The sequence below is a fragment of the Pyricularia grisea genome (assembly GCF_004355905.1).
Source record: "Pyricularia grisea strain NI907 chromosome Unknown Pyricularia_grisea_NI907_Scaffold_4, whole genome shotgun sequence".
NCBI classification, from domain to species: Eukaryota; Fungi; Ascomycota; class Sordariomycetes; order Magnaporthales; family Pyriculariaceae; genus Pyricularia; species Pyricularia grisea.
Window position 1 is genome coordinate 1826427 of NW_022156718.1, and position 22149 is coordinate 1848575.

Here is a 22149-nt window from a genome sequence, read left to right on the forward strand (position 1 = left end):
GCACGAACATGATGGTCAACATGATACGACCAGCTATCGCACAGTTACAGGGACTGCCAAATAGACTGAGCGCACCATTTTGGCAAACTGAAATTGCTATGGCATTGGTACCTCAACGAGTGCAAGTCGCTGATCCCGAAAAAGACAAAATTAGACTGCTCTCGACAAAGGAACAAGGGAAATGGACAATGACGCTGCCAATTTGACGAAATTAATTCAGTCAGAGCAACAACACAACCGGCTGCGAATAGGATTAAAGTCCAAAAATATTAGTACACGTAGAGACCGGTAGTATTTCCTAAACGTGCTGACAAAAACGTCATTAGTTTTCCTTCTATAACACCTCAGCACCAACTCCAGCTCTCGTTTCAACGCTGATGATGCAAGAAGGGTCCTACTAAGGCTGATTGCCGTTGATCCGCCAACTTAAGCGAGCTGTGGGCATCTCTGCCATTGGCAAAACCTAGATTAAGTGGCGACGGTAGGCTGTCAAAACCGCCCGCAGGTGACAGGACCCTTGGCCACCCGCTAAAGTGGAGCAACGTCATGATCATCAAAAAGGTCGACATTTTCAACCTTGTCGCCGTCGAGCTTTTGCTGTTATCGAGTATTGTAGAGCGGCACTGCCACGCTCGCTTCGAAGGTGGTCAAGAAGGTTTGTGGAATTTCAGTGGTTGTTCTGTCTATAAATTGAGGTTAAGTCTTCCTCTGGTTTCCACTTCAAGAGTCTCTTATTATCATCAAACCTCTCTCCAGAGCAAACAAGAACAAAGCATCAAACATAACCTTCTCAAGCAAGAAAAATTTTACAAAAACACACAACCTTACCAACTCCGGGAACATACCAAACAACCATGGCGTAAGCTTTCCCATCCAGATCGAACTCATTCCTAGCAGATTAGTAACCATACCTGCGTACAGTCGTCGATTCTCCCTCTCCAGCCTCTCGCCAGCCAAGAAGGCCGAGCACCGCGTCATGAGTGACCGTCACCGAAGGTCCGTCGACACGACGGCCACCTCTTCAACCATCGGGCATATGCCCGTCGTTGAGGCCTCGCATCATCTGCCTCAACCATCCTGGTCCAAGACGATAGCAACTCGGTCCTAAGTCAACCCCCAAGGTCCCATGTTGGATTGCGGGGATTAACTGGGTTGCTCGCTGGGAAAGACGAATCGGAATTTTTCTTGTTGTTTTGTGAAATTTCTAGTGTGCGGATACCCTCTTTTTGGAATCTAGACTGTATCATGCTGTGGTGGTATTTTACTCGGCATAATATGTTTGTTAGTTAAACGCCAAATTATTCAATGCCAAAGCTGTGGAACAGATCCGCAAGTGGAGGATCTCCTGTCATGCCTAGGTTTTGGTAGTAAAAGGGCGATGGATGTCACCCGATTAAAAACCCAGTGCTCCTAGTCATTTGTGCGGGATATTTATTGTGGTTAAGCCTCATACTAAGTGTAATCATGGCAACAGAAATTACACATTCGCGTTTACATCCACCACTTTCCCCAATTGCATTGTAAGCTGAACTTGCCGGACCTTGTCAGCATGTGAACCTGTACATCGCCATATCCCTCATATCAAAATCCGGGCTACTGCACCAAACCACAACCCCGAGATTCCGAGTACTCGGTTGTCTTCGTGCGGAGGCCTGGGAACCCCCACCTGCCTCCAGGATATGGGCTCTTCGTGCTGCGAGGATCACTGCTTTTCCAACAGGACCTATGGAGATCAAAATCGCAATGGTGCGGGGCTTTGAAATTACCTGAGTCAATTTCAGTCTGTGTGGGCGGCATGGCGAAATACTTGGCGGCATAACACACGCGCATGGTTTTTTTTTTTTTTGGTTTTGTTTGGTTTTGTTTGGTTTTGTTTCTTTATTTTTGTTAGTATCATTCAAAAACCCTAAACAAACGAAGTACAGAAGCAAAGGTTTTGGTTGAATCTTTAGCGGCATGTCCCCGCTGGCTGTTAGTGGCCTTGCTGCTGAATGTTGAAGTACCCTTCCCCACCCGGCACGTGCATAATACACTTCAAAGGGCAAAGAAGTTTCCCACCAAATCTAACGATATCCATCTGGTCGCATTTGGGTTCGTTGAAGATGTCTGAATACACGAACGCACACAATCAGACTATTGCTAAACCCAAAAGGAGGTAGCCATGTGTTGGATTAAATAACGCTAATCTAGCCTGAAGCGTGCATCAACGTTTTAATGTCAATCGCGACTCCGCCCCTGGAAGTCAGGTAATCTGTGCGCTGATCCACTGTATCTCCGTATCTTGCAACAGAAATTTACAGCTTTCTAGCGCTTGAGGAAAAGCGCTCAGGTTTTGACGGGCAACTTGCTTGCAGTTTTCTAGGATTAAACAAACGGCAAGCAGCACCTAGGCCAGGCGGCCATAGGGTAAAAAAAAAAAAAAAAAAAAAAAAAAAAAAAAAAAAAGTAATACAGTGTACGCGACCCGCCCCAATTGCCAGCTCGACATTCCGCACAAGTCGCTCCAAGTTTCTGACACACCCAGAACCTACCAGCAGCTGCTATGCGAAGATGCTCAGCGACGACGAGATCAACCGGGCCAGCGCCCAGTTAAGAAACTACCAACTGGATGACACACTGTCCCAGATCCTCGAACGCTACGGTGCCCTGATTGAAGATTATAGGCGGCTCAAGAGCGACTACGAAGAGGAGCGGGATGCGAGGGAGCGGTATAAGCAGATGGCAAAGGGCCAGGACCGGAACCCTTTCGTCCTGGTGCTGGTAGATGGAGACGGTTACGTCTTCAACGATAATCTGGTGGATAAGAGCAACCCAGATGCCGGCCGAAACGCCGCCCACATGCTCCACGACCGCGTCCAGGAAAGCCTTCGCCGAAAGGGACTGGAGCACTGCGCCGTCATGGTGCGCATATACGCAAACGTGGCCGGTCTGTCAAAGATTCTCGCCAAGACTGGATTGATAGGCCAGGAGGGCCGATCGTTGAGTCCCTTTGTTGCAAGCTTCAACAAGTCGTACGGCCTCTTCGATTTTGTCGATGCGGGCCCACTAAAGGAGAATGCCGATTTTAAGCTTCGTGCAATGCTGCAGCTCCACGCCGAAAATGCCCAGTGCAAGCACATTTACTTTGCAGCCTGTCATGATGTCGGCTACATTTCGGAACTTACTTCCTTTGTCGGAAAGAAGGACCTCTTTACGCTAATTAAGACCCCTGGAATCAACTTTCATGACGAATACACCAAGCTAGGTCTTGGAGTGGAGGAGCTCCATGGTGTCTTTAGGAATACGCCGCTCAACATCCCTGTGCCATCTACTTTTGCCCGGGCTGCTAGCGTACCTTCCTCCAAAACCGAAACATCATCACCTTTGGGCCAAGGCGCTTCAAAGATTGTGAAAGCGCCATCGCCTGATAATACTAAAAATAGCAACAACAACAATAACAACAATAACAAACCAGCCAATGCGCAGGGAATATCTACAAAGTCTTCAGAAGCAGGTGCCAGTGCTGTCGTCTGCCAACACCACCTCGCAGGACGTTGCTCGTTTGGTCAAAAGTGCAGAAACTTGCACGTGAGCGGTTCAGCCCGCACTAACGTGGCGTGGCGGGACGGCCCTGGCCAGGCAAAGTCGCCGGACCAGTCGAAGCATCTTACCTCGCCCGAGGAGTTCAAGAGCCTACCAAACAAGGAAGATATTCCCCCGGGCCATGTAGCCGTCAACGAGGCGGGCTTCCGTCTCGACCCGTATATGCCTCCGTCTAGCGCGCAGGCGGCCGAGGTCATCAAGTCGGGGGGAAATAGGGTATGCAACATTTTCCACCTGACAGGCGATTGTCCCAAAGGGCAGGACGAGTGCGAATACGGCCACAGTCCCTTAAGTGAGAACCTCAAGAAGGGTGTGGAATACCTATCCCGGACATTTTCTTGTCACCAGGGAGGTTCCTGCAGGGACCCCGAGTGTATACAGGGACATATTTGCCAGGTGGCGGACTGCCAAAAAAGGGGCGGGCGAAGGCCCTGCAAGATCCGTCAGTCTGCACACTTGGAGAAGCTATCTCCCGTACAATACGTACCTGGAGTTTCTAGCTCACGTGGTTCTCGAAATGGCAGCATGAGCGACCTAAACGGATACGCCAGCATGCAAAGCAACCGCCGAGGCAGTTCGCAGAGCCCATCGATAGATGCTGTGGATGCAGGTGCCAGGTTGGGAGGGGCCGTTTTATTTTGACTTCACAACACAGCAACTGATGTTCTACGGCAGTTGCTTTATGGATTGCGCCATGTTAATCTTTCGTGTGCGAGTCGGATGGGGTCCCGCGGTTCCCGAGTCCTGAAAAGATGATATGCAGGATTTGAGAACAAAGTTTATCCCACACAGTAAGTCTAGTCTGATGGGAGTTAAGAAAGGGAGGCATGGACCAGAAAGGTTATCACTGGTTCATGGTGGAAATCCTCCGAAAAATTCGACGCCACAGTTCCCTGGTCGATCCCTGGCATGGTGGGGATAACCTGGCCAGCGAAAGAAAGCTGCTACAATTTTTACTACCGGCCCTGTTTTCCTAAGGAAAGAGTGAGGTGTAAAACCACTGAAAACCTGTCGAAAAATGGCGTTGAATTGTTGGAGTTTTCATCAAGGATTGATTGATAATTGCCGATTGATGCTACATGGGTAAACTTGTTCGCGATACATTTAAAAAGTATCGTTCTGTTAGATAATTGTTACTTCAATATGATCTCGATGGTGTGCTTGGCAAATCCATAACTGTTACTGCTATTGCCCACAGGTTTCTACTGGTGACGGCTAGACTTGCTACCTTATTCAACATGACTACCATATGAGGTAACACTGGAACGAATGGAGTACAACCCCAGAAATTGGCGGCTTCTTTTTGGATTTGGCATCGGGGATTGTGGGGGAACTCTGGAGACCCGACAGTTGACATTGGCTGAATCCCTCACACAGTTTCAGCTGCAGCACCTCATTAACAGTATACATGACGTCAGCTCAACTCAAAGTAACGAACGCAGGCTTCCATCTGATGTGGCACTCTACGCAATGCGGTACATCCGGATGTTCCGAAGCCCCTGCTTGAGAAGAAAATGGAAAGCTAACTTAAGGGTAGGTATACAATCTCTATCCGCTGAATTGCCTTTTTGCCATTTCTTTCCAGTCTACAAACTACAAGGAGCTCCGGATTGAGCATCAAACCCCAAGCCCCGGATTTTTGCAGTCAATCCAACAATGAGATACGCACCAATCCTCTTGCCCCTGGCGGGCCTGGCGTCTGCTTTTGTCATTCCCGACGCGGAGATTTTCAGCAATTTGGTTCCGGAGCAATCCCAGCAGCGCCCTACTCCAGCGGCCCCACTAGAACAGCACTTCTCGATTGAGAACTCGGCCGACAAGGTCGTCGCCTGGTGGGACAGCCTCCTCGAGCACCTGCCGAGCCGGGAGTCGCTGCTTTATGCGGCCGGCGACGCCATCGACTTCGTCTCGCAGGGCATCGAGAATGGCAAACAAACGCTGAGCCATGTTCTTGACGACGAGCTGCAGCTGTTCTCTTCCGAGACGGAAGAAGACGAGAGCGAGGCCGACCGCCCGCGCCACGGCCACAAGCCTCACAGGTCCAACGAGACCATCTACGAGCTTATCAAGAAGTCCAAGTACACGACCAAGTTCGCCAAGCTGATTGAGGATTTTCCCGACATCGTCAAGGGTCTGAATAGCACCCACAGTTGGAACTTGACCTTGTTCGTGCCGACCGACAAGGCGTTTGAGAGGATCCCCGACCACGGAAAGGATCACAAGCCGCCCAAGGAGTTTGTCGAGGCCCTGCTCAAGTACCACATCGGCATTGGCTTTTACCCTGCCGGTCGCATCCTGCACACGCACACTATCCCGACCGCGTACAAGGAGTCGTTGCTCGGCGGTCACCACCAGCGCCTCCGTGCCCGCGTCGGCTTGGGCGGCGTGAGGATTAACTTTTTCAGCAAGGTCGTGGGAGCCAACTTTGTAAGTTTCCGTCTTTTTGAGACTTGTCTACGCAAGTTCTATTGTATGAGAGACATCCGAGAAGCTAACATACTCTTTTCCCCCTTCCCCCCCTCACCAGTTTGCCAAGAACGGTGTTATCCACGCCGTCGACCACATCATCGTCCCACCTCCCTTTGTCGGACGCATCATCTCCCTCGTCCCTCAGCGGTTCTCCACCCTGCTACTGGCCTATGAAAAGACCGACTTTACCAACTACATCCACAAGGTACCCATGGCCGGCGCGACCGTCTTTGCCCCCTCGAACCGCGCCTTTGACCGCCTGGGCCCGCGCGCCAACGCCTTCCTCTTCAACACCGAGACGGGCATCAAGTACCTCAAGGCGATACTAAAGTACCACATCGTCGCCAACCAGACCCTGTACAGCGACGCCTTTTACCCAAGCGAGCATCACGAAGCCGCCTCGGCCTCGTCCGAGGATGAGGAAGACGACATGGTCGCCGAGGGGGGACGGCACTACCACATCGACCTCCCGACGCTCCTGGACGGCAAGAACGTCGCCGTCGACGTCGCCCGCTGGGGAGGCTGGTTCCGCGTCAAGGTCAACGGCTACATCCCCGTCACCGTCCAGGACCTGCCCGCCCGCAACGGCGTCATCCAGGTCGTCGGTCGCGTGCTGATCCCGCCCCACAAGCACGGCAAGCCTGGTGGCGACAGGGTCGTCGATGGCGAGATCGAGGTCGAGGAGCTCAAGGAGAGGCTCGAGGCTTATGTCGAGGCGGATGCTGCCGAGGAGGACATGGGTGAGCTGTAAGCGGGGAATTTTGTACAACAACGTTTTAACTTGACGCCCATGCCTGGCATGCAGCTATTGAATAGTAAACGGTTTTTATACTAGAACTAGCAGAAAAAGTAAGAGCAGAATCACGATTTGATATCGATGAAAGGAAAATCTTGATATGTTGATCTTGTGAAATCACATATGCAGACGTGATCCACATGAGCTTCTAAGCCAAAACACTTCGCTGGCATGTTTGCGCAGGCAAGACAAGTAATGGACTCTAAGCTCAGGCAGGGTAGTTGCCTTGCCTTATCTAAGTACCAATAACAGTAGTAGGGTGACTTGGTCAGGTGCCCAACCTAATTATCGTAAACCAGTTTGATCAACGCAGAAGGACTTTAATCTCAAGACATGATTTCCAGATATAAATAAGTAAAAAAAAATAAAGAATAACAAAAGAGTAAATAAGAGAAAGCCGGTAGTTCGGGGTGCAATGAATGAGATAGTGCCAACGTCGAGATTGCTTCCGTGTCTTCGACAGCTGTTTTGTATGTATTTAATATTATGAGCACGAAAAGAGACTTGGCAGACTTTTCGGTGGGGGAAACCCCAGTGGGGGAACCCCCCCTCCCCACGAGTTCCCCACAGAAAATATTTCCAGGTGCTCAAGTTCTAGAGTCTAAGCCTAGAACTAGTTCTAGACCAAAAAAAAAAGCACTTTGCGTCGCAAGCTACTTGAATACCTAGTGCATATGGGCTTTATAAGGGCTTACCAAATGGTGCTTGAATGATTAGCTGCAGATCAAAAGCAAAAAGGAAAAGAAAAAGAAAAACATAGCAAAAAGTAAGTCGCTGGATCGTTGTTTGACACTTGGTACTGGAAAATACGGTGCGGCAAGATTTGTATACCAACCAGGTACGTTGCAAGGTCCCTGTTGTACAAAGCTGTAGTGCTCGACTGTCGAGTCAGTGATCCGATAATCTGCCATTGTCAAATCGTCAAGGAATAATAGATCGAAACTTGTCCGTCACCTCTTGCCAAAGCTTGGTGTTTTATCGTTGGACTCTGCTAGTCCTGATGTGTGTGGTGTTCGACCAATGTTTTCGCCCAATCTCCAGGAGGCTTGCGTTTACTTGCCCTTCCTTTGCGTCGACTCATTTTAGCCCAAAATGTTTGCCATTTAGGGGGAAAAGTAGTTCATCTATGTTTTTTCTCCAAGATCTGAGAAAAAGGTTTGGTCATTGCCGTGTACAAGCTGCCCTATTTCCATGAGTACATGATGCTGACAGAAACGATATGAAGCAAGCATTAGATTTTCATCCCCACTCCAATACAAAGGAAACATAACGGCAGGTCTAAAGGAGTTGCTGAGCAAGGCGCCGACTACCTCCTCATCGGCAAGGCCGAGTCCAAACATGACAGAACCTAGAAATCGTTAGCAAATTACTCAAATATCCACAAAGATTGACGGGGATAACCACTCACATCGGCACCAACGATGCCCTGGTTGGCAAGGTATCTACCCATGCCCCGGATGAGCTCAATTTGTTCGTCGGGAGTCAAGCCCGTGATAGCATCCTCCATTATTCCCCCTAGGCCCATCTTGTGTGTGGCAATAAAGGTGTGGTAGTAGACATATACGAAGAAGCCCATAGTAAATTGGCAATCCATGCGGTCAGTCATACCGCCGTGGCCAGGGATAGAGTCGCCAAAATCCTTGATCTTGAAGGTGCGCTTCAGACCCGAGGCGAAGAAACCACCGAAAGGCGCGATGAGCGAAGCAAATGTGGATAGGACCAGGGTATGCAGCTGAACGGGAGCCATAGTAATGCTGAGCTTGCCAAAATCGCGAGGCAAGAAGACGAAGTCGGGCATTGTCCAGGTCGTCGGTATGAAGGCCGGGTTCGGGTCACAGGAAAGGCCGGTGAAGATGTTTGCTCCAAGATCCTATAGCAATATTAGCAAAGGACTGACTGGGTGACTGAGGATGGAGAACTTACATTGACAGGGCAGATAAAGTACTTGCTGCGCGTTAGGAAGTGGGTGAGAAGTATACCAAATAGCACAGTCATGACCCAAGCGCCAACAAAACCCTCAACCGTCTTTTTGGGTGACAGCTTGATGAGCTGGGTGCGACCAAAGGTAATACCACAAATGTAGGCCCAGATGTCGTTGGTAATCACCAGCGCAGCAGGGAGGAAGAACCAAATCATGCCCTCAAAGATGTTGTTCATGACGAAATGTGCTTGCACAACAATCAGGTACAGTGCCATGTGAGTCCAGGCAAAGTTGGTGAACTGAAACTTGTAATGCCCAGCCTGCAAGGACATGACGAAGAAGACGAAGCCAAAGACGTATAGGATGAAGCTGATGAAGCGGTGGTGGGTGGCAAGCGGCAGCAAGACTTTGTCAACGAGTACAATGTGCTTAAAGTAGTAGATGACGCTCTCGCCGTATAGAAAGTACATGGTCGATGCGAGCCAGTACCAGTTGAGGCTTTTGGCCGAGCTCAGGGATCGGGCCTTGCTGGGAACATTGGCAATGGCGATAACCTCTTTGAAGGAGATGATCTGGATGGCGGTAATGATCAGGATGATATAGATGTGACCCATAAACAGAGCGCCGAAGAAGATGGCGATCATGACAAACGTCCATAGTGTCCGCGTAATAAAGTTGGCCTTCTTCTTTTCGTAATCTGCTACTGCCTGGGCTTGGGGTGTTGGGGGTGCCTGAGAGGTTGTCAGCTACGGTCAGCACTCATTCAAATCGCGACACCATGCCGGACAGCCCTCGCCTCGCCAGAACTTGTACCTCTTGTATGTTGTTGAGAGTGCTGGTCGATCGCGTCTTTGTCGGCGACCCGTCTTCGCTCGCCTCGGAAAAGCTGGACCGGCGGCCGTCGGAATGGCCATTTTTACGATGGGGGAAACTTACCCCTCTGCGCGGCTTCGTCATGATCGCGATGGGGTTCGGTTGCAAGATGGTATTATCGTGTGGTCGCCAGGAAAGTGAAGCTTTTGACTTTTGTGATGATGATGCAGAGCAACTAGATGTTGTCTTGCGCGGGTGTAGGCGGTCCGATGACGTGCCAGCAGTTCAGCAGGTTCTCACGCAGGCAGAGCTGTGCGCTGCGATTTGCTGGAGCTGCAGGTGAGCTTAGCTTGGCCACGAGTCGTCTACTGGTCGTGCGGCTAGTCAGATCCAATTTTTGGTCAGGGTTTTTTTGTTAATGGTGGTCGCCTTTGTCTCTTGTGGCCAGCAAAATCGACTTGGCTGTCGCTGCGTCGAGTGTTTTGAGTATCCCGCCGTCAAAGGTGTATTAATCAGGTTGTGATCCTATTTTCCCTCAGGGATGCAGTGCGCGATCTCTCGACAATCTGAAATGTGGGCACGTCCTCGTCAGTGCAGTTTTCGGGTTTGCTTGCATTGATTTCCAATTTGGCCCCCGTCGACGTCAATTTGTGGCTTGACCGGGGTGAGCCGGCCAACGCGGATGCAACTTGGTTTTTTTGCTGATGTTTTAGCTACCTGCCAAGCTGGTCAGCCAGTCGGGTGGCTTCACCTTTGTTGGGCTTGTGGCTGAGCCCATTCCTGAATTATTACGGGCAGGTGAGAAGTGATGACGACACCCTTGTCACATGCAAAAATTACAGGGACTATCCAGTGGAGAAAGAGGCTTGACAGCCCCCACAGCCGGTCCAACGATTCTTCTTGAAATTTGGGCGAGCCTTGACTGAACAAAATCCTTCATGCCCTGCGCGTTGCGACGCGTCTAGCGATTTGTGGCGGGGCACAACTAGACGCAATTCAACGTCACAAACAGCTGGCCACCAATGGCTACTGTCCCACTGAGTAACAAGACAACTAGCGGCGGCGATGGATGACTTTTCCGATGATGGCTTTGACGACCTGCCCGATAATGCTCTCCAGGAACTGGAAAACACGGCCATCCAGTTCACTCAAGCTCAGACGCAGATCCAACAGGCTACCCAACCGAAAGAGGTGTTTGATTTAGATTTTGAGGATGATGACCTTGACGACACCGTAGTTTTTGACGAACTTGCCCAGCATCCCGCTAAACCGCCCCAACTACCACAAGGTCGCGTTGCCCCAGCTGTAACCCAGTCTCGGCAACAATGGAATGCGGCCCCTGTGGCGCATTCACACACTGCTCTTTCGAACCGACCAAGGTATCCGAATTCCTCGCAGACTGGTGCAATAGCTTATGGCCAACAGGGACCTCCTAGCAGCGCCCGGCCTCCCGCCACCTTTCAACGACCTCCTTCCCGTGCTGTTCCTCCACCCCGTCCCGCACATCCAACTACAGGGCGCCATCAACAACATGCCGTATTCACGGGCCAACCAAGTCAGTTCACGGGACCCCAACCGACTGGTGGCGCTCCGAACGAGATCATCGCTGCACTTCAAGCGCGCGTGAATGCACTGCAGAAGGACCTTACGACTACCAAAGGAGAGTCGGCGCTGCTGCGAAATAAACTCCAGGATGCCCAGGCTGCGCATGAGGCTGATTTGCAGCGGCTTCGCAAGCTGAATGCAGAGCAGCTTGCCAAGCAGGAGCGTATCGCCGAACAGGCTCTGGCGGCGGAGAAGACGGCAGCAACTGAGCTTCAGTTTGTCCAGCAGGACTTGAAAGACGGGAACAGGCATAGAAAAGGGAAGAAACAGGATAAAGAAAAGGACGGTAATCGTGATGTCGGGTCAACAACCCCGAAAAAGGGTGCTGGTGCCCGCACAAACTGGGGCGTGGCAGATGGTTTTGACGATATGGAGCTGGTGCCCAGTCCAAGTAAGGGGGCAGCGAGAAGGTCCAGAGACCCTGCCGCCATCCAGCCACCAATATTGTCCCAGGTTGAGAGGACGCCAACCAAAGGCAAACGGAAACGACCGGCGGTTGACAGTCCATTACTCGAATTGGAGACAGATGATGTTGTCATGTTGGATGGGCACCCATCTGTTAGAGGCCCATCTGCTGCTCCTCTCAACTTCCGGCCCACAGCACTTCCATTTGATGTATGTCCGATGCCGTGTGTATACAGACAGACCTCAACTCATGAAATTCTATGTCCCTTCCTAAACACTAACAAATTTGCTTTTCTATTAGTTCCTAACACTTGTCCTAGATCATGGTGCTGTCCACGGCCAACCCTTGACCTTCGATCTGTTTGCGCGGTACTCCTTCCCATCCGACCAGTCACAGACGTTTGCATCTATGATCTTCTCAAAGCTTCCACTACTGGGAAATCCAATCGAACCTGTTCGCCTGCTCATTGACTTTGGTCATCTGCTCATAGAGCTATGGTCACAATGCTTACATGAAAAGTACTATGAGCCTATATATGACCTCGTGGCGCTTCTTTCTTTTACATTACAGCTACAGACGACGTCTGTTGCGCCCCACATCATATCCTACCTCTTACCTATTTCACAAGCAACCATACACTTGCTTGCAATCCCCCTTTTTGAGAGCCCGGAGGGAGATCTATCTAATAGCCAGGATCCTGCCATTGAACGATTGCTTGTGAACATCGATACCACAAGCGTCCTCGGGGTAATGTATTTGACAGCCCTGGGATGCCTAACTCCTTCGCCGAAAGACTCGATAAACTCCCAGTCGCTGTCTGAAAGCCCCAAACCGTCGTTTATACAGCAGTACTGGAGCATGATCCAGCCCGAGTTCGTTCTCACGATGTTGTCTCCCAAACAAAAGCCCGAAGATCTCCTCGGCATGCTCATTTTACTCCGTACATCATCCTTCTCGGCCTCCGTAGGTCCGCTCACTGACGAACCAAGCAAGAACGTCGACGTCGTGGCGCCAGTGCTCATTGACCGCATCAGCTACTTTCTCGCTGAACCACCTGCCAGATGGGCGCCAGCACGCAGCCGACGGCAATGCGAGGCTCGGCTGGCTGCACTGGAAACCCTTGTCAGCTTTTCGCGCAGTCCCTTTGGCCTTGCCAAGCTAGTTCAGAGCAATAATGCCATCCCAAGGGTCGTTGCCGCGCTGAGCGGGGCCATCGACCAGCTGTACGATATGGATATCCCAAGTGTTATCCCAAATTTAGAGGAGATTGACGTACACAAGGACGAGAGACCATCGCAAGTCGATCCGGACGCCACGCAAGATCAAGGACAACCTCAGGCTGCACCAATCACGTCTACGTCATCGGACACGAAGCAAGAGAACGAGAACACAGCCGATATAAAACCACCCGCTGCCCTGCTCCATTCGCTCATCGCATTGTCTGTTTCGCTGCTCCATAAGCTCGTCATGACGGCGGCTACGGTCGACGAGAATGTGGCATCCAAGCTGGCGGCCTCGCATGGTGGAGCTCAGCGGTACCTGCTTACCCTGGCACGACTTAACTTTGCAGAGGAGGATCTGGTGCTCGAGGCTGGAATCAGTGCAGAGACGGCGGAGTTGGCAAATGAGCTACTGGAACTTGCCGTAACACCGGATGAGGGTGAGGGTGTGAGGGATGTTTTTGAATTTGGTGAGAGTTAGTGCAAGTGCAGAGAAAGCTTGTGTTTCCTTTTTGATGACCAAATACATGAGGGGCCCTGTTGTAACTGGTAGCTTTTGTCGCCCCATGACCTGGGGGTTGCTGGAGATTGTGTGTCTAGGGGACATACAAATTGGGGTAGTCCAGGTTAATAACTGAACGCAACAAGCGTAACTGCCAAACACCTCCCGCTGTTCATTACCAGCCTTACCTAATGTGTATCTACCTACCTACCCGGGCAGGTACCTATGTACTCTCAATGTGCAGACACCTTGAATCTTTTCTTTTCACGCTGGTGATTTTGGAAGCTTTCACACCCGTTCAGTATCGCCGTGAGCCTTTGTCCCTCTTTCCGCATGCGATCAAACCCCCTGGAGGCAATTCTTCACGAACTCATGGTCCTCATTGCTGGAGACCTGACGTTTGCCGACCTTCCCTGGCTCAGTCGCTGTGGCAAGCTGGTGCGATCGCGTCTTCTCCATGTGGCTGCTAATGACGACAATTTACAAAAAAAGAAATCGGAGGGGGATGTATGCATGGCTCTTCGCCTGTCGTCGAGCGTCTAGAAGTGTAGAATCTCATTCTATGAATATTAGATGAACGCCGAGGAGCGCCTTGTAACTTCGTGGTACTACCTGGGAGGTTACACGACAACGTTGCTTACAACAGAAAGTCCTTTTGATCACAATCAACTGGACTTAAAGCCGCCCGGTAAAACTTCGTAAAGCCTGGACGAGCAATACTATTACGCAGATTGCTTTTGATGATGATGCCACGCGGACTGCTTGTCTGTGGCCTCGACCAGAGAATATATAAGAGCTATATTGAGCAATGACGCCAAAATAACGTATTAAAGGTGGTAGAAGTTCGGCGTATAAGGGGAATATATTAATACTGGGCGTGATTTACATGGACATTTATATACAGCTGTTTACTTACACTATAAGTGTAAGATGAGTTTACCTGCGTCATTTTAAAACAGGGCCAATTCTTTCGCCCTACTATAGTATCGGGCGAAAAGATCCCTCCCCTGCCACCGTAAGTGTATGCGTGGACCTTTACCAGCTTTACTGGAAGAAATCAAGTACCTAAATTACGTTTTTTCTCCAAAACTATTACCAAAATCGGCAACTCACATAAGGCCAACACGACTGGACGTTAGAGCCAAGAGAGGGACTTTTACCCTTACCACCATATTGGCCCCAGTCCCTGTCGTTAATCGGTTTCCAATTAACCGGCTTGCCCTTTCTAAATATCTCGCGTGCGTTGATTTCTTTTAAAGAGATTTTCCGGGTGACTTCCCAAAGCTTTCCGGTCTCATCCTTAGGTTTTAAATCCTTTGTCAGCTTGTATGCGTTGACAAAATAAATGTAACCATCCATTGTCGCCTTCCAATAGTTGGACTCCTTATGCTTAAAGGCCGGCCCGAACTTGTAGTAAAGAAAAGTACGACTATTTGCAAGTTCGCTTCCTTTTGGAATACCCCCATTAGATTTAATTTTGCTTATATCGTCCGTGGTGGCAAAGTAAAAATACTGTGGGACCGCAGGCTCAGCAGGCTTAGCAGCTACACCAAGGCTAACAAGCGAAGAGAGGAGAGTACAGGAAATAATTGAGGTGCGCATTGTGGATAAATGAAACGTTGGAAACGATTGTGTGGTAGAAGTTTGTAATAAGACAATCGCAACAGTACTTGTTGCTGTGTTAGACTCGTCAAACACAGGCACGGAGGAACGTTGGTAAGGCTCCTTAAATATGGCACTACCATACTGGCAAATTTACTGCCGCCTTGGTAGAAGTCCTACTGTGGCTTTGAACTTATCCGAAAGCGGGAAAGATCACACGAAATATAAAATTATCACGGGTTGTTTCTCTAAAATTACAACATTCAACTGCCAAAATCGAGTAACAATAGCTCTTGTAAGGGGTTAAAGTGGGTTAACATACGGGGTTAATCACCTTGATGCAAACTTAGTAACTCAGGGGTTGAATTTAATAAATGGCCGGGAAATCCCTTGAAAATACCACTATATATATGGTACTTCTCTTCTAATTTGTACCGTCTTTGCAATTTTGTATTGTTAGTCAAAATCGATTTTCCGCGCAAGAGCCAGGATACTTTCATTGGTATAATATAATAAGCAGGAATGCATTAAATGAAGAGTTTAAATAGCCGGCTTTTTTTGGTTTTTGTTCCTTTTAATATAAGACAAGATTTTGAGGAATCCACTCGGTTCGGCTCCACAATAAACCTGAGATATTCTGACTCATCTTTCAAATTCTGTAAAGTTGTTGCAGTGTGAATCTGGGCGTCACAACACTTGGCTCGATTATGCAGCATTGGGCGCAGGTATGAATCGAATGCATTGCTCTCCTAACCGATAATCTGAGTGTGCATGTGCCGTTGTGCATATTCCGGGGGGAGGTATGGTCGCAAGCATGCGACCTCTAGCATTTCCAACAAATAAGCTTGATTTTCCAAAACCCCTCATCGCTCCTGGGTCCATCCATAAGGTAGGTATGTAAACGAAACCCCACCCCCATCCACGACGCAGCCGTTGATTATACGTTGCTTGCTAGTCTCTCGACCGCGAATTGAGTGGGACGCCAACGTTGTTCTCTGTCTGCCTCATCAACGCGGTCCCGACCCGTTCTCTTCTAGACTAGTGCCTTCTTCAAAACTCTCAACTCCAACAATGCCACCAAAAGCCCACCTACAAAACGAGTTTGTCGATGTGCTCGAGCAAATTGAACGCAATGAGGAGGTTGACGGTCATTACCAGTTCACGGGTACCGTTATTCTGTATCGAAAAGATAACAACCTGTACCACGCGATCTCGGAATCTCGATTTTCCTCCACTTCAGACGTGCGGGCGGACCATCTCACCAACAGCATCCTAATACCAGCTGCGGTCTACTGCCCTCCGTTCCCACCCCACTTCACGCGTGCGGCTGAGCCGCTTCCTAGCGACTACTTTGTCAAAACCTGGCGGATCATCTTTTGGCTGAGGTGGAGATATATGAAATCCTTAAGCAACACCCGCATCCGAACATTGTGACATATCTCGGCTGTCAGGTTTCCGATGGGAGGATCACAGGTATCTGCTTTCCCAAATATCAGCACACATTAATGCGAGCGGCCAATCCCGACAGTCATGTGAAGAGAAATCTGAGGTCCATCCGTCAAGGCGAGGACAATTATATTCACACGTTGGACGGAGTCGAAGCTGGTATCCAGCATATTCATTTATTGGGGCTTGTCCACAACGATATTAACCCCAACAACATTATAATACATGGCGACAAGGCAATTATTATCGACTTTGGCTTTTGCAGGCGCCCTGGAGAGGTTATGGACGGCGTCGGGGGCATTTACGAGTGGTGCGACGAGACAGATTAAATGACCGCTATAAGCAAGCGTCCATGTGAAGTTATTTTATGTTTATATATGGTTCAAAATCAGTTTTATTACATATTATTATTAAATAAAAAACTCCATTTTACATATATGTACATACATTATAAGTAATAAATATTATATTTTATGTATGAATTGAAAAATAAAACGTTTAAACGTTGTAAATATATATTATATTTATTGTGTATTTACATATAATACGTTATATACATATATAATATAATACATATAAGCAGCCCGGACTCGGGGCTTTATAAAAGTATTCTTACCGTACTCTCATTATTTTTATTCGATTGAATATTCGTAAATCAAAAATACACAGCTTTTTAACTGTATAACCTTTTACGTGTACAGCGCTCGTACAGTGCAAAAACTGTGCTACTTACCTCCGTGAACTGGGAATAATCGACAAGTTGTCCTCAGATTAGAACAGGCGCAATTTATTGGCCGAAAAGCTATGTGTCCGAAAGGTACATTGAGCGCTCGGTCCACGTTTGCAACGCAAGGGTGGTCTAGTCTGAGCACTGAGATTAGACTTGTCGGCGAAGTCAATGGAGTAGTCGATAATAGGAGCTCGTTCCACCCAGCTCGAGTGAATATTTCGTGTAAATTAAGAGAGGACTTGTATTCAGTGTAACAGTCTGCGTCACCTTACAACCATCCATTCATGACGGTTCATCTTCCCCTTGTTTCTTAGTTTCAAACATCGATGAAGTTTTACCCCAGTCCACTATGTGTCCCAGTGGACTGCTCGAGATGATCCGGGTTACTTGAGATGATTTGACGGGCCGGAGCTGGTCAATCTCTAACACTCTCTTCATCCGGCTTCCGAGCATACCATAGGCCGTCGGGGAGACTGATTAGCCCATTTACGTTCTAAATGCACGTGACTGTTTTAGCCTTGGGCTAGCAAATGGTCTTGTCAAAAGCGGCGGAGAGCGTCGGTCACTAACAGAGTAAGTAGTTTCATCTGACCATGTCTACCCCACGGGCGCCCCGAGGTTCTGCAATGATGTCACAGCCATGTGACAACACGGAGCTTGCTCTGACATGAAGCCGGGTCAGAACTAGTAGGCAGCTTATCCTTGTCCACGAACTCTTATGCTTTGACACTCGAATTTGACTAGATAATGTTTTCTTTGACGGGGGTTTCATTCTCATAAAAATAAGACAAATAGAGACCAGAAGAGTAAGCAGGGACAAGAAGAAAGGAACATAACAAAATGACCAACATCTGCAAGCCCGTCGAGATTGGGCACTTTGTCATCCGCACCCGCGAGGTCGCCCCACTCGTGACCTACTACAAGATCTTCTTCGGCGCGAAGGTCGCGTGCGAGACGTACCCCATAACCTTTTTGAGCTACGACAACGAGCACCACCGCATCGCCATCATCCTGGACCCGTCGGCGGTGCCCAAGCCGACGGGGCGCCCTCCTCCGCCGACGTGCGGCTTCGACCACATCGCCTTCACGGTGCCTTCGCTGGGCCAACTGCTGCGCTCCTACCGGCTGCGCAAGGACGCGGGCCTCACTCCGGCCTACTGCCTGGACCACGGACTGACCCTCAGCATGTACTACGTCGACCCGGACGGGAACAAGGTCGAGCTGCAGGCCGACTCCTTCGAGGACAAGGCGGACGCCGTCAGGTTCATGGGCACAAAGGTCTTTGCCGACAACCCCAGGGGTGTCGAGTACAACCCCGACGAGCTGCTGGAGAGGTTGGAGGCCGGGGAGAGCGAGGCTAGCTTGCTGGCCGGCATGCTTGGGAGGAAGACGATTGCGAATCTGAGAAGTTGAGCGGGCTCTCTTGTGAGACTTTGACTCCGTCCACATAATCACGCGATTTCAAACATCAAATGCAAGCACTAATGCCAGGTTTATTTTCTCCTCAAGCATCCTACATATTTATTACAATGAGTTCTGTGGCTTCTATACCAACTTCAGAACCTCAATATGTACCCTTTTCTCATCAATATCATGTCAGCTACGTAGGCTTATTTTCCCGGGTTTCTTTTTGCAATAGTGACTGTCGCCTCCCGACTCAATTCAGCCTCTGGTACATGCATCCAGGTTTGTGAATCTGGCTGCAAACCGTGCGATGCCTCTCTCTTCAATAATCAGTTTGCTTAATAGCGTACAGTCCTTTGCAGTTGGACAAGAAGATACCATAAACAGTACGAATCGTCTCGTAGACCAAGTGACACTGGAGACGGAACATAAAGGCTATTCTCGCACCAGTGGTCGCGGCACTATCCCCCGAAACAAGAATATCGTAGACCTCGACCCTGCTACATCCCATTAATACTGCCACGAGCCTGTTTTCTGGCGAGGTTACCACGCAGTTGGGCGCCTTTCTTCCCGGCGGCACGAGCCCGACCACCTCAGCGATGATTCCCAGCCGTCGGTGGGCAGCGGCTCGGCGTCCTCGTCGAGAAGGGTCAGCCGCTGCTGGACGGATTCCCTCGGCCTCTAAGTCTCCGACCAAGGATATAGGGTTTGAAGGAGCTCCAGGGCTGGTGGGAGACTGCCTGGTGGTATTCCAGCATCAGATCGTCGAGCAAGGCGCTTGTGAAGCCCAATAATACCCCTTTTCGTCCGCTGGGAAAAGGCAGTGCGGTACGTCATGTTGACCGAGAGCGACGAGAACACAATCTTGTATCGAATCAACTGCGGTGCGTAGGCCACGGCCATCACCGCCTTCTCCAAACCGACGATGACTTTCATTCCCGCCCGGAGTGATGACTGTGATGTACACTTTCCACTGTTTCGTCTTGGCCGCGATGTTCATGATTTCTCACACACAACTCGTTTCGTCACGTCATAGTTCCACAGGTTGAGCCGGCCGCCTGTCAGCTGAAGATGATTATATTGTGCCGTTCGGAAATGATATCCACCCTGGTGGGTTGCTAAGTGGACGATTCAAGCCTCTTGCCTGGTACGTTGGGCAACGTCGCCACCTTCCTGCCCGTCTCCACCTCTTCGATCCGGATGGTGCCCCCAGCGAGACTGACTTTTCATTTGCCGTGTCCACAGTCCCAGAGCTGATGGGGCGAGTACGCAGCTCTGTGATCTTGCCTGCGAGGTCACTGTGGCCTGCGGCTTTGATTTTGTTTGCTGTATTGCTGCCGATGGGTGCGGGACGCGCGATCTATCTTGGTTCACCTCCGGAAGATGATTGACCCAAGAACCATGGCCCAACAAACATATATGACGTTGCACGCCCCTTACAATACGACTTCACCGCAGTTTAGGCTCTTCACAAAAATTGTAACGATGGTGAAGTGTTCAAAATTCTGAGCCGACTACAGGGTGCGCGTCTAGTATATACAGGTATTCTGCTTTAAATTCAAGGTGGAACCCAGCTTTCTTAAGATGGAAGAAAGGTCTCAAGCAATATTTAATATATTACATCAGTCCTCTCGATATAATTTTGATTTTCCAAATCTTACCTAGGTGCACTCTGAGGACTTGTATCTGTAGACTACCCAGTAGCCATGAGTGCCATAAACCACACATTGGCCGAAGCCATTGCATCTTGAGGATCCCGCCCCGCCACATTTGTAACCCTTCTTTGAGCCGATACCAATCAAAGTCCGGATACCCCGTTTCCCCAAACTCCCATATTTGAACTCCGCTATCTTCAGGGTTAGCACACTATCTTTCGTCTCTACCATCTTCGTCAAAATAATCTCAGGGGCCACTTGCCAATTTCGCTGTCTACGTTAGGAACTCGAGTACCAGAGGCGATCGGTTCAGGAGCGACTGCGTTTTTATCGGAACCTAGGGTATACAAGTATGAGTACTATTATAATGGACAGAAATAACTTGATAAAGCTTCCAAAGATGGCTGTATACCTTCCGCAACTGTGCCTAAGGTTAGCCAAGCGGCTGTTATAAGAGCAACGGTAATTTTCATAGTGTTTAAACGTCGAAGACTTGAATTTTGAGAGCCAGATCAAAGGCCGTTTCCTGAAGTATAAATTTGTAGTGAAAGAATGACTTAATACTTTCATAAAGACAAGTCTCTTGTGAACGAACAGAAATCGTTGAAGCTTAGTACGCGGCCATTCCGAGAGATGATTTTAAGTCAAATACTGGTAAAAATAACAGTCATTAAAACCCAGTGAAATCTCTCAGAAACTAAGTTTTATCTGGTATGAACATTGAAAATGAGAGCTTGTTTTTAGCCCCTAAAGCTTTTAATTTTAGCAACAGAGAATATCAACCACTACTCATGGTGTTGTGTGGACTTTTGGTTAAAATTGGGCTTCTGAAGTAGGTAAACTGAATCATGTCGTTTAAAATTAAATATCCAATTTATGCACCTCCAAGATTGGGCAAGCTATAAGCCATACCGAATCACTTTGGGGAAGCCAGCGTTTCCGACGCAAGGGACTGCCAACTACAAGACCATTTAACTGACTAACCTTTGGTCTTTTCTTCTTCTTCTTTTTTCTCTTTTAACAGAAAAAGGCTTACATTGTCACGGTCGGTTGATTGCGAGCATTTGATCGGCGAAATCGCTGTGCTAAAAGGCATAAAAGACTATGATTCAGACCCCCCAGTTCCACACTGCTCCCACATGTATCAAGCCAAGCAATAAACATGAACACGAGGAACCACCTGGTTGCACGATTGATAGTTAGGAGACAAACCACTTTAGACATTCGGTTGAACAAGCACGACTAGTCATCTACCCCTTAAGATTATTAAGTGTCAAGAACAGAGACTAGATCATTTTTGAAGTTGTTCGCGTACTCTTTTAGTGCAAACTGAATGAGGACTCTGTAAGCATGGAGATCCAGGTCGCTGTGTGGAAGTTGATCAGTCTGGACCTTCTTTGTAAGGGTTTGGGGACTGTGAGAAAACCAGGGAAACATGGCGTTGTGTAAGGCATGCGTTATATTATCAGATTGAAGTCAGGGTCCTAGGAGTTCGCCGCTGAAGCACACCATGTTGCTCCAGGTCTTCCTCAAACGGGGTCGCCGGAAACAATCTTCACCGATACAGAGGCCGAGGTTTTTTTTTTCCCTGTCCACACCCAACGCAGTAAAAGCCCAGTTCAACCTGCCACTCGTACAGCCACGGAACTTAAGCAACTGCGGCAAGGCGCGACTGTCTTTCACGTCAAGTTTGGTGCCCATAGGACAAAGGCCGTATCGGAAACATGCTGCCTTCTGTTAAGCCGTGCATTTCCAGCCGGACGTTGTAGGCGGCTAGTGTTTGATCATGAGCCTATGGCGCAAACTTCTCCATAGCATCAAAAGAATATGGCAAAGCTATTCAGGGACAGCGCGCATGTTCATAGTAGATAAAGACAATTGTAGCTGTGGCACTTTTGTGCTTTCAGTGTGTATTCACAGGGCACCGCCGTCATGCGCGCGAGTTCCTGCAGGTGGTGACTTTGCACGTCAAACATCTGAAAGGCGCGCGAACGCGAC

The 22149-nt window shown here is 49.2% G+C and overlaps 9 protein-coding genes across 9 annotated transcripts; 7 read left to right on the plus strand and 2 right to left on the minus strand.

Annotated features, from left to right (window-relative positions):
- Window positions 1–551: 551 nt before the first annotated feature.
- Window positions 552–1421, plus strand: PgNI_07244 (uncharacterized protein). The gene is made up of 2 exons (XM_031127259.1): window positions 552–859; window positions 922–1421. Exons 1-2 carry the CDS (start codon window positions 855–857, stop codon window positions 1106–1108), a joined length of 192 nt encoding a protein of 63 aa, XP_030980549.1. The 5' UTR covers window positions 552–854; the 3' UTR covers window positions 1109–1421.
- Window positions 1422–2550: 1129 nt separating this feature from the next.
- On the plus strand, window positions 2551–4224 carry PgNI_07245 (uncharacterized protein; the record flags this gene model as incomplete). The annotated part of the gene is made up of 1 exon (XM_031127260.1): window positions 2551–4224. The coding sequence occupies one exon, from the start codon at window positions 2551–2553 to the stop codon at window positions 4222–4224; it is 1674 nt and encodes a 557-aa protein (XP_030980550.1).
- Window positions 4225–5094: 870 nt separating this feature from the next.
- Window positions 5095–7300, plus strand: PgNI_07246 (uncharacterized protein). Its single transcript, XM_031127261.1, has 2 exons — window positions 5095–6009; window positions 6110–7300. Exons 1-2 carry the CDS (start codon window positions 5239–5241, stop codon window positions 6800–6802), a joined length of 1464 nt encoding a protein of 487 aa, XP_030980551.1. The 5' UTR covers window positions 5095–5238; the 3' UTR covers window positions 6803–7300.
- A 655-nt stretch (window positions 7301–7955) lies between these two features.
- Window positions 7956–10206, minus strand: PgNI_07247 (uncharacterized protein). The gene is made up of 4 exons (XM_031127262.1): window positions 9582–10206; window positions 8771–9499; window positions 8256–8717; window positions 7956–8195 (listed from the first exon to the last, which is right to left on the minus strand). Exons 1-4 carry the CDS (start codon window positions 9723–9725, stop codon window positions 8154–8156), a joined length of 1377 nt encoding a protein of 458 aa, XP_030980552.1. The 5' UTR covers window positions 9726–10206; the 3' UTR covers window positions 7956–8153.
- Window positions 10207–10212: 6 nt separating this feature from the next.
- On the plus strand, window positions 10213–13450 carry PgNI_07248 (uncharacterized protein). Its single transcript, XM_031127263.1, has 3 exons — window positions 10213–10379; window positions 10547–11801; window positions 11893–13450. Exons 2-3 carry the CDS (start codon window positions 10647–10649, stop codon window positions 13291–13293), a joined length of 2556 nt encoding a protein of 851 aa, XP_030981428.1. The 5' UTR covers window positions 10213–10379; window positions 10547–10646; the 3' UTR covers window positions 13294–13450.
- A 2185-nt stretch (window positions 13451–15635) lies between these two features.
- On the plus strand, window positions 15636–15901 carry PgNI_07249 (uncharacterized protein; the record flags this gene model as incomplete). The annotated part of the gene is made up of 2 exons (XM_031127264.1): window positions 15636–15805; window positions 15872–15901. Coding segments are annotated over exons 1-2 (117 nt in total), but the record flags the coding sequence as incomplete, so codon positions are not given.
- An 86-nt stretch (window positions 15902–15987) lies between these two features.
- PgNI_07250 (uncharacterized protein) lies at window positions 15988–16350 on the plus strand (the record flags this gene model as incomplete). The annotated part of the gene is made up of 1 exon (XM_031127265.1): window positions 15988–16350. One exon carries the CDS (start codon window positions 15988–15990, stop codon window positions 16348–16350), a length of 363 nt encoding a protein of 120 aa, XP_030980770.1.
- Window positions 16351–17932: 1582 nt separating this feature from the next.
- PgNI_07251 (uncharacterized protein) lies at window positions 17933–18505 on the plus strand (the record flags this gene model as incomplete). Its single annotated transcript, XM_031127266.1, has 1 exon — window positions 17933–18505. One exon carries the CDS (start codon window positions 17933–17935, stop codon window positions 18503–18505), a length of 573 nt encoding a protein of 190 aa, XP_030981737.1.
- A 313-nt stretch (window positions 18506–18818) lies between these two features.
- PgNI_07252 (uncharacterized protein) lies at window positions 18819–19496 on the minus strand (the record flags this gene model as incomplete). The annotated part of the gene is made up of 2 exons (XM_031127267.1): window positions 18819–19236; window positions 19294–19496. The coding sequence occupies 2 exons, from the start codon at window positions 19494–19496 to the stop codon at window positions 18819–18821; spliced, it is 621 nt and encodes a 206-aa protein (XP_030980703.1).
- Between the last annotated feature and the right edge of the window lie 2653 nt (window positions 19497–22149).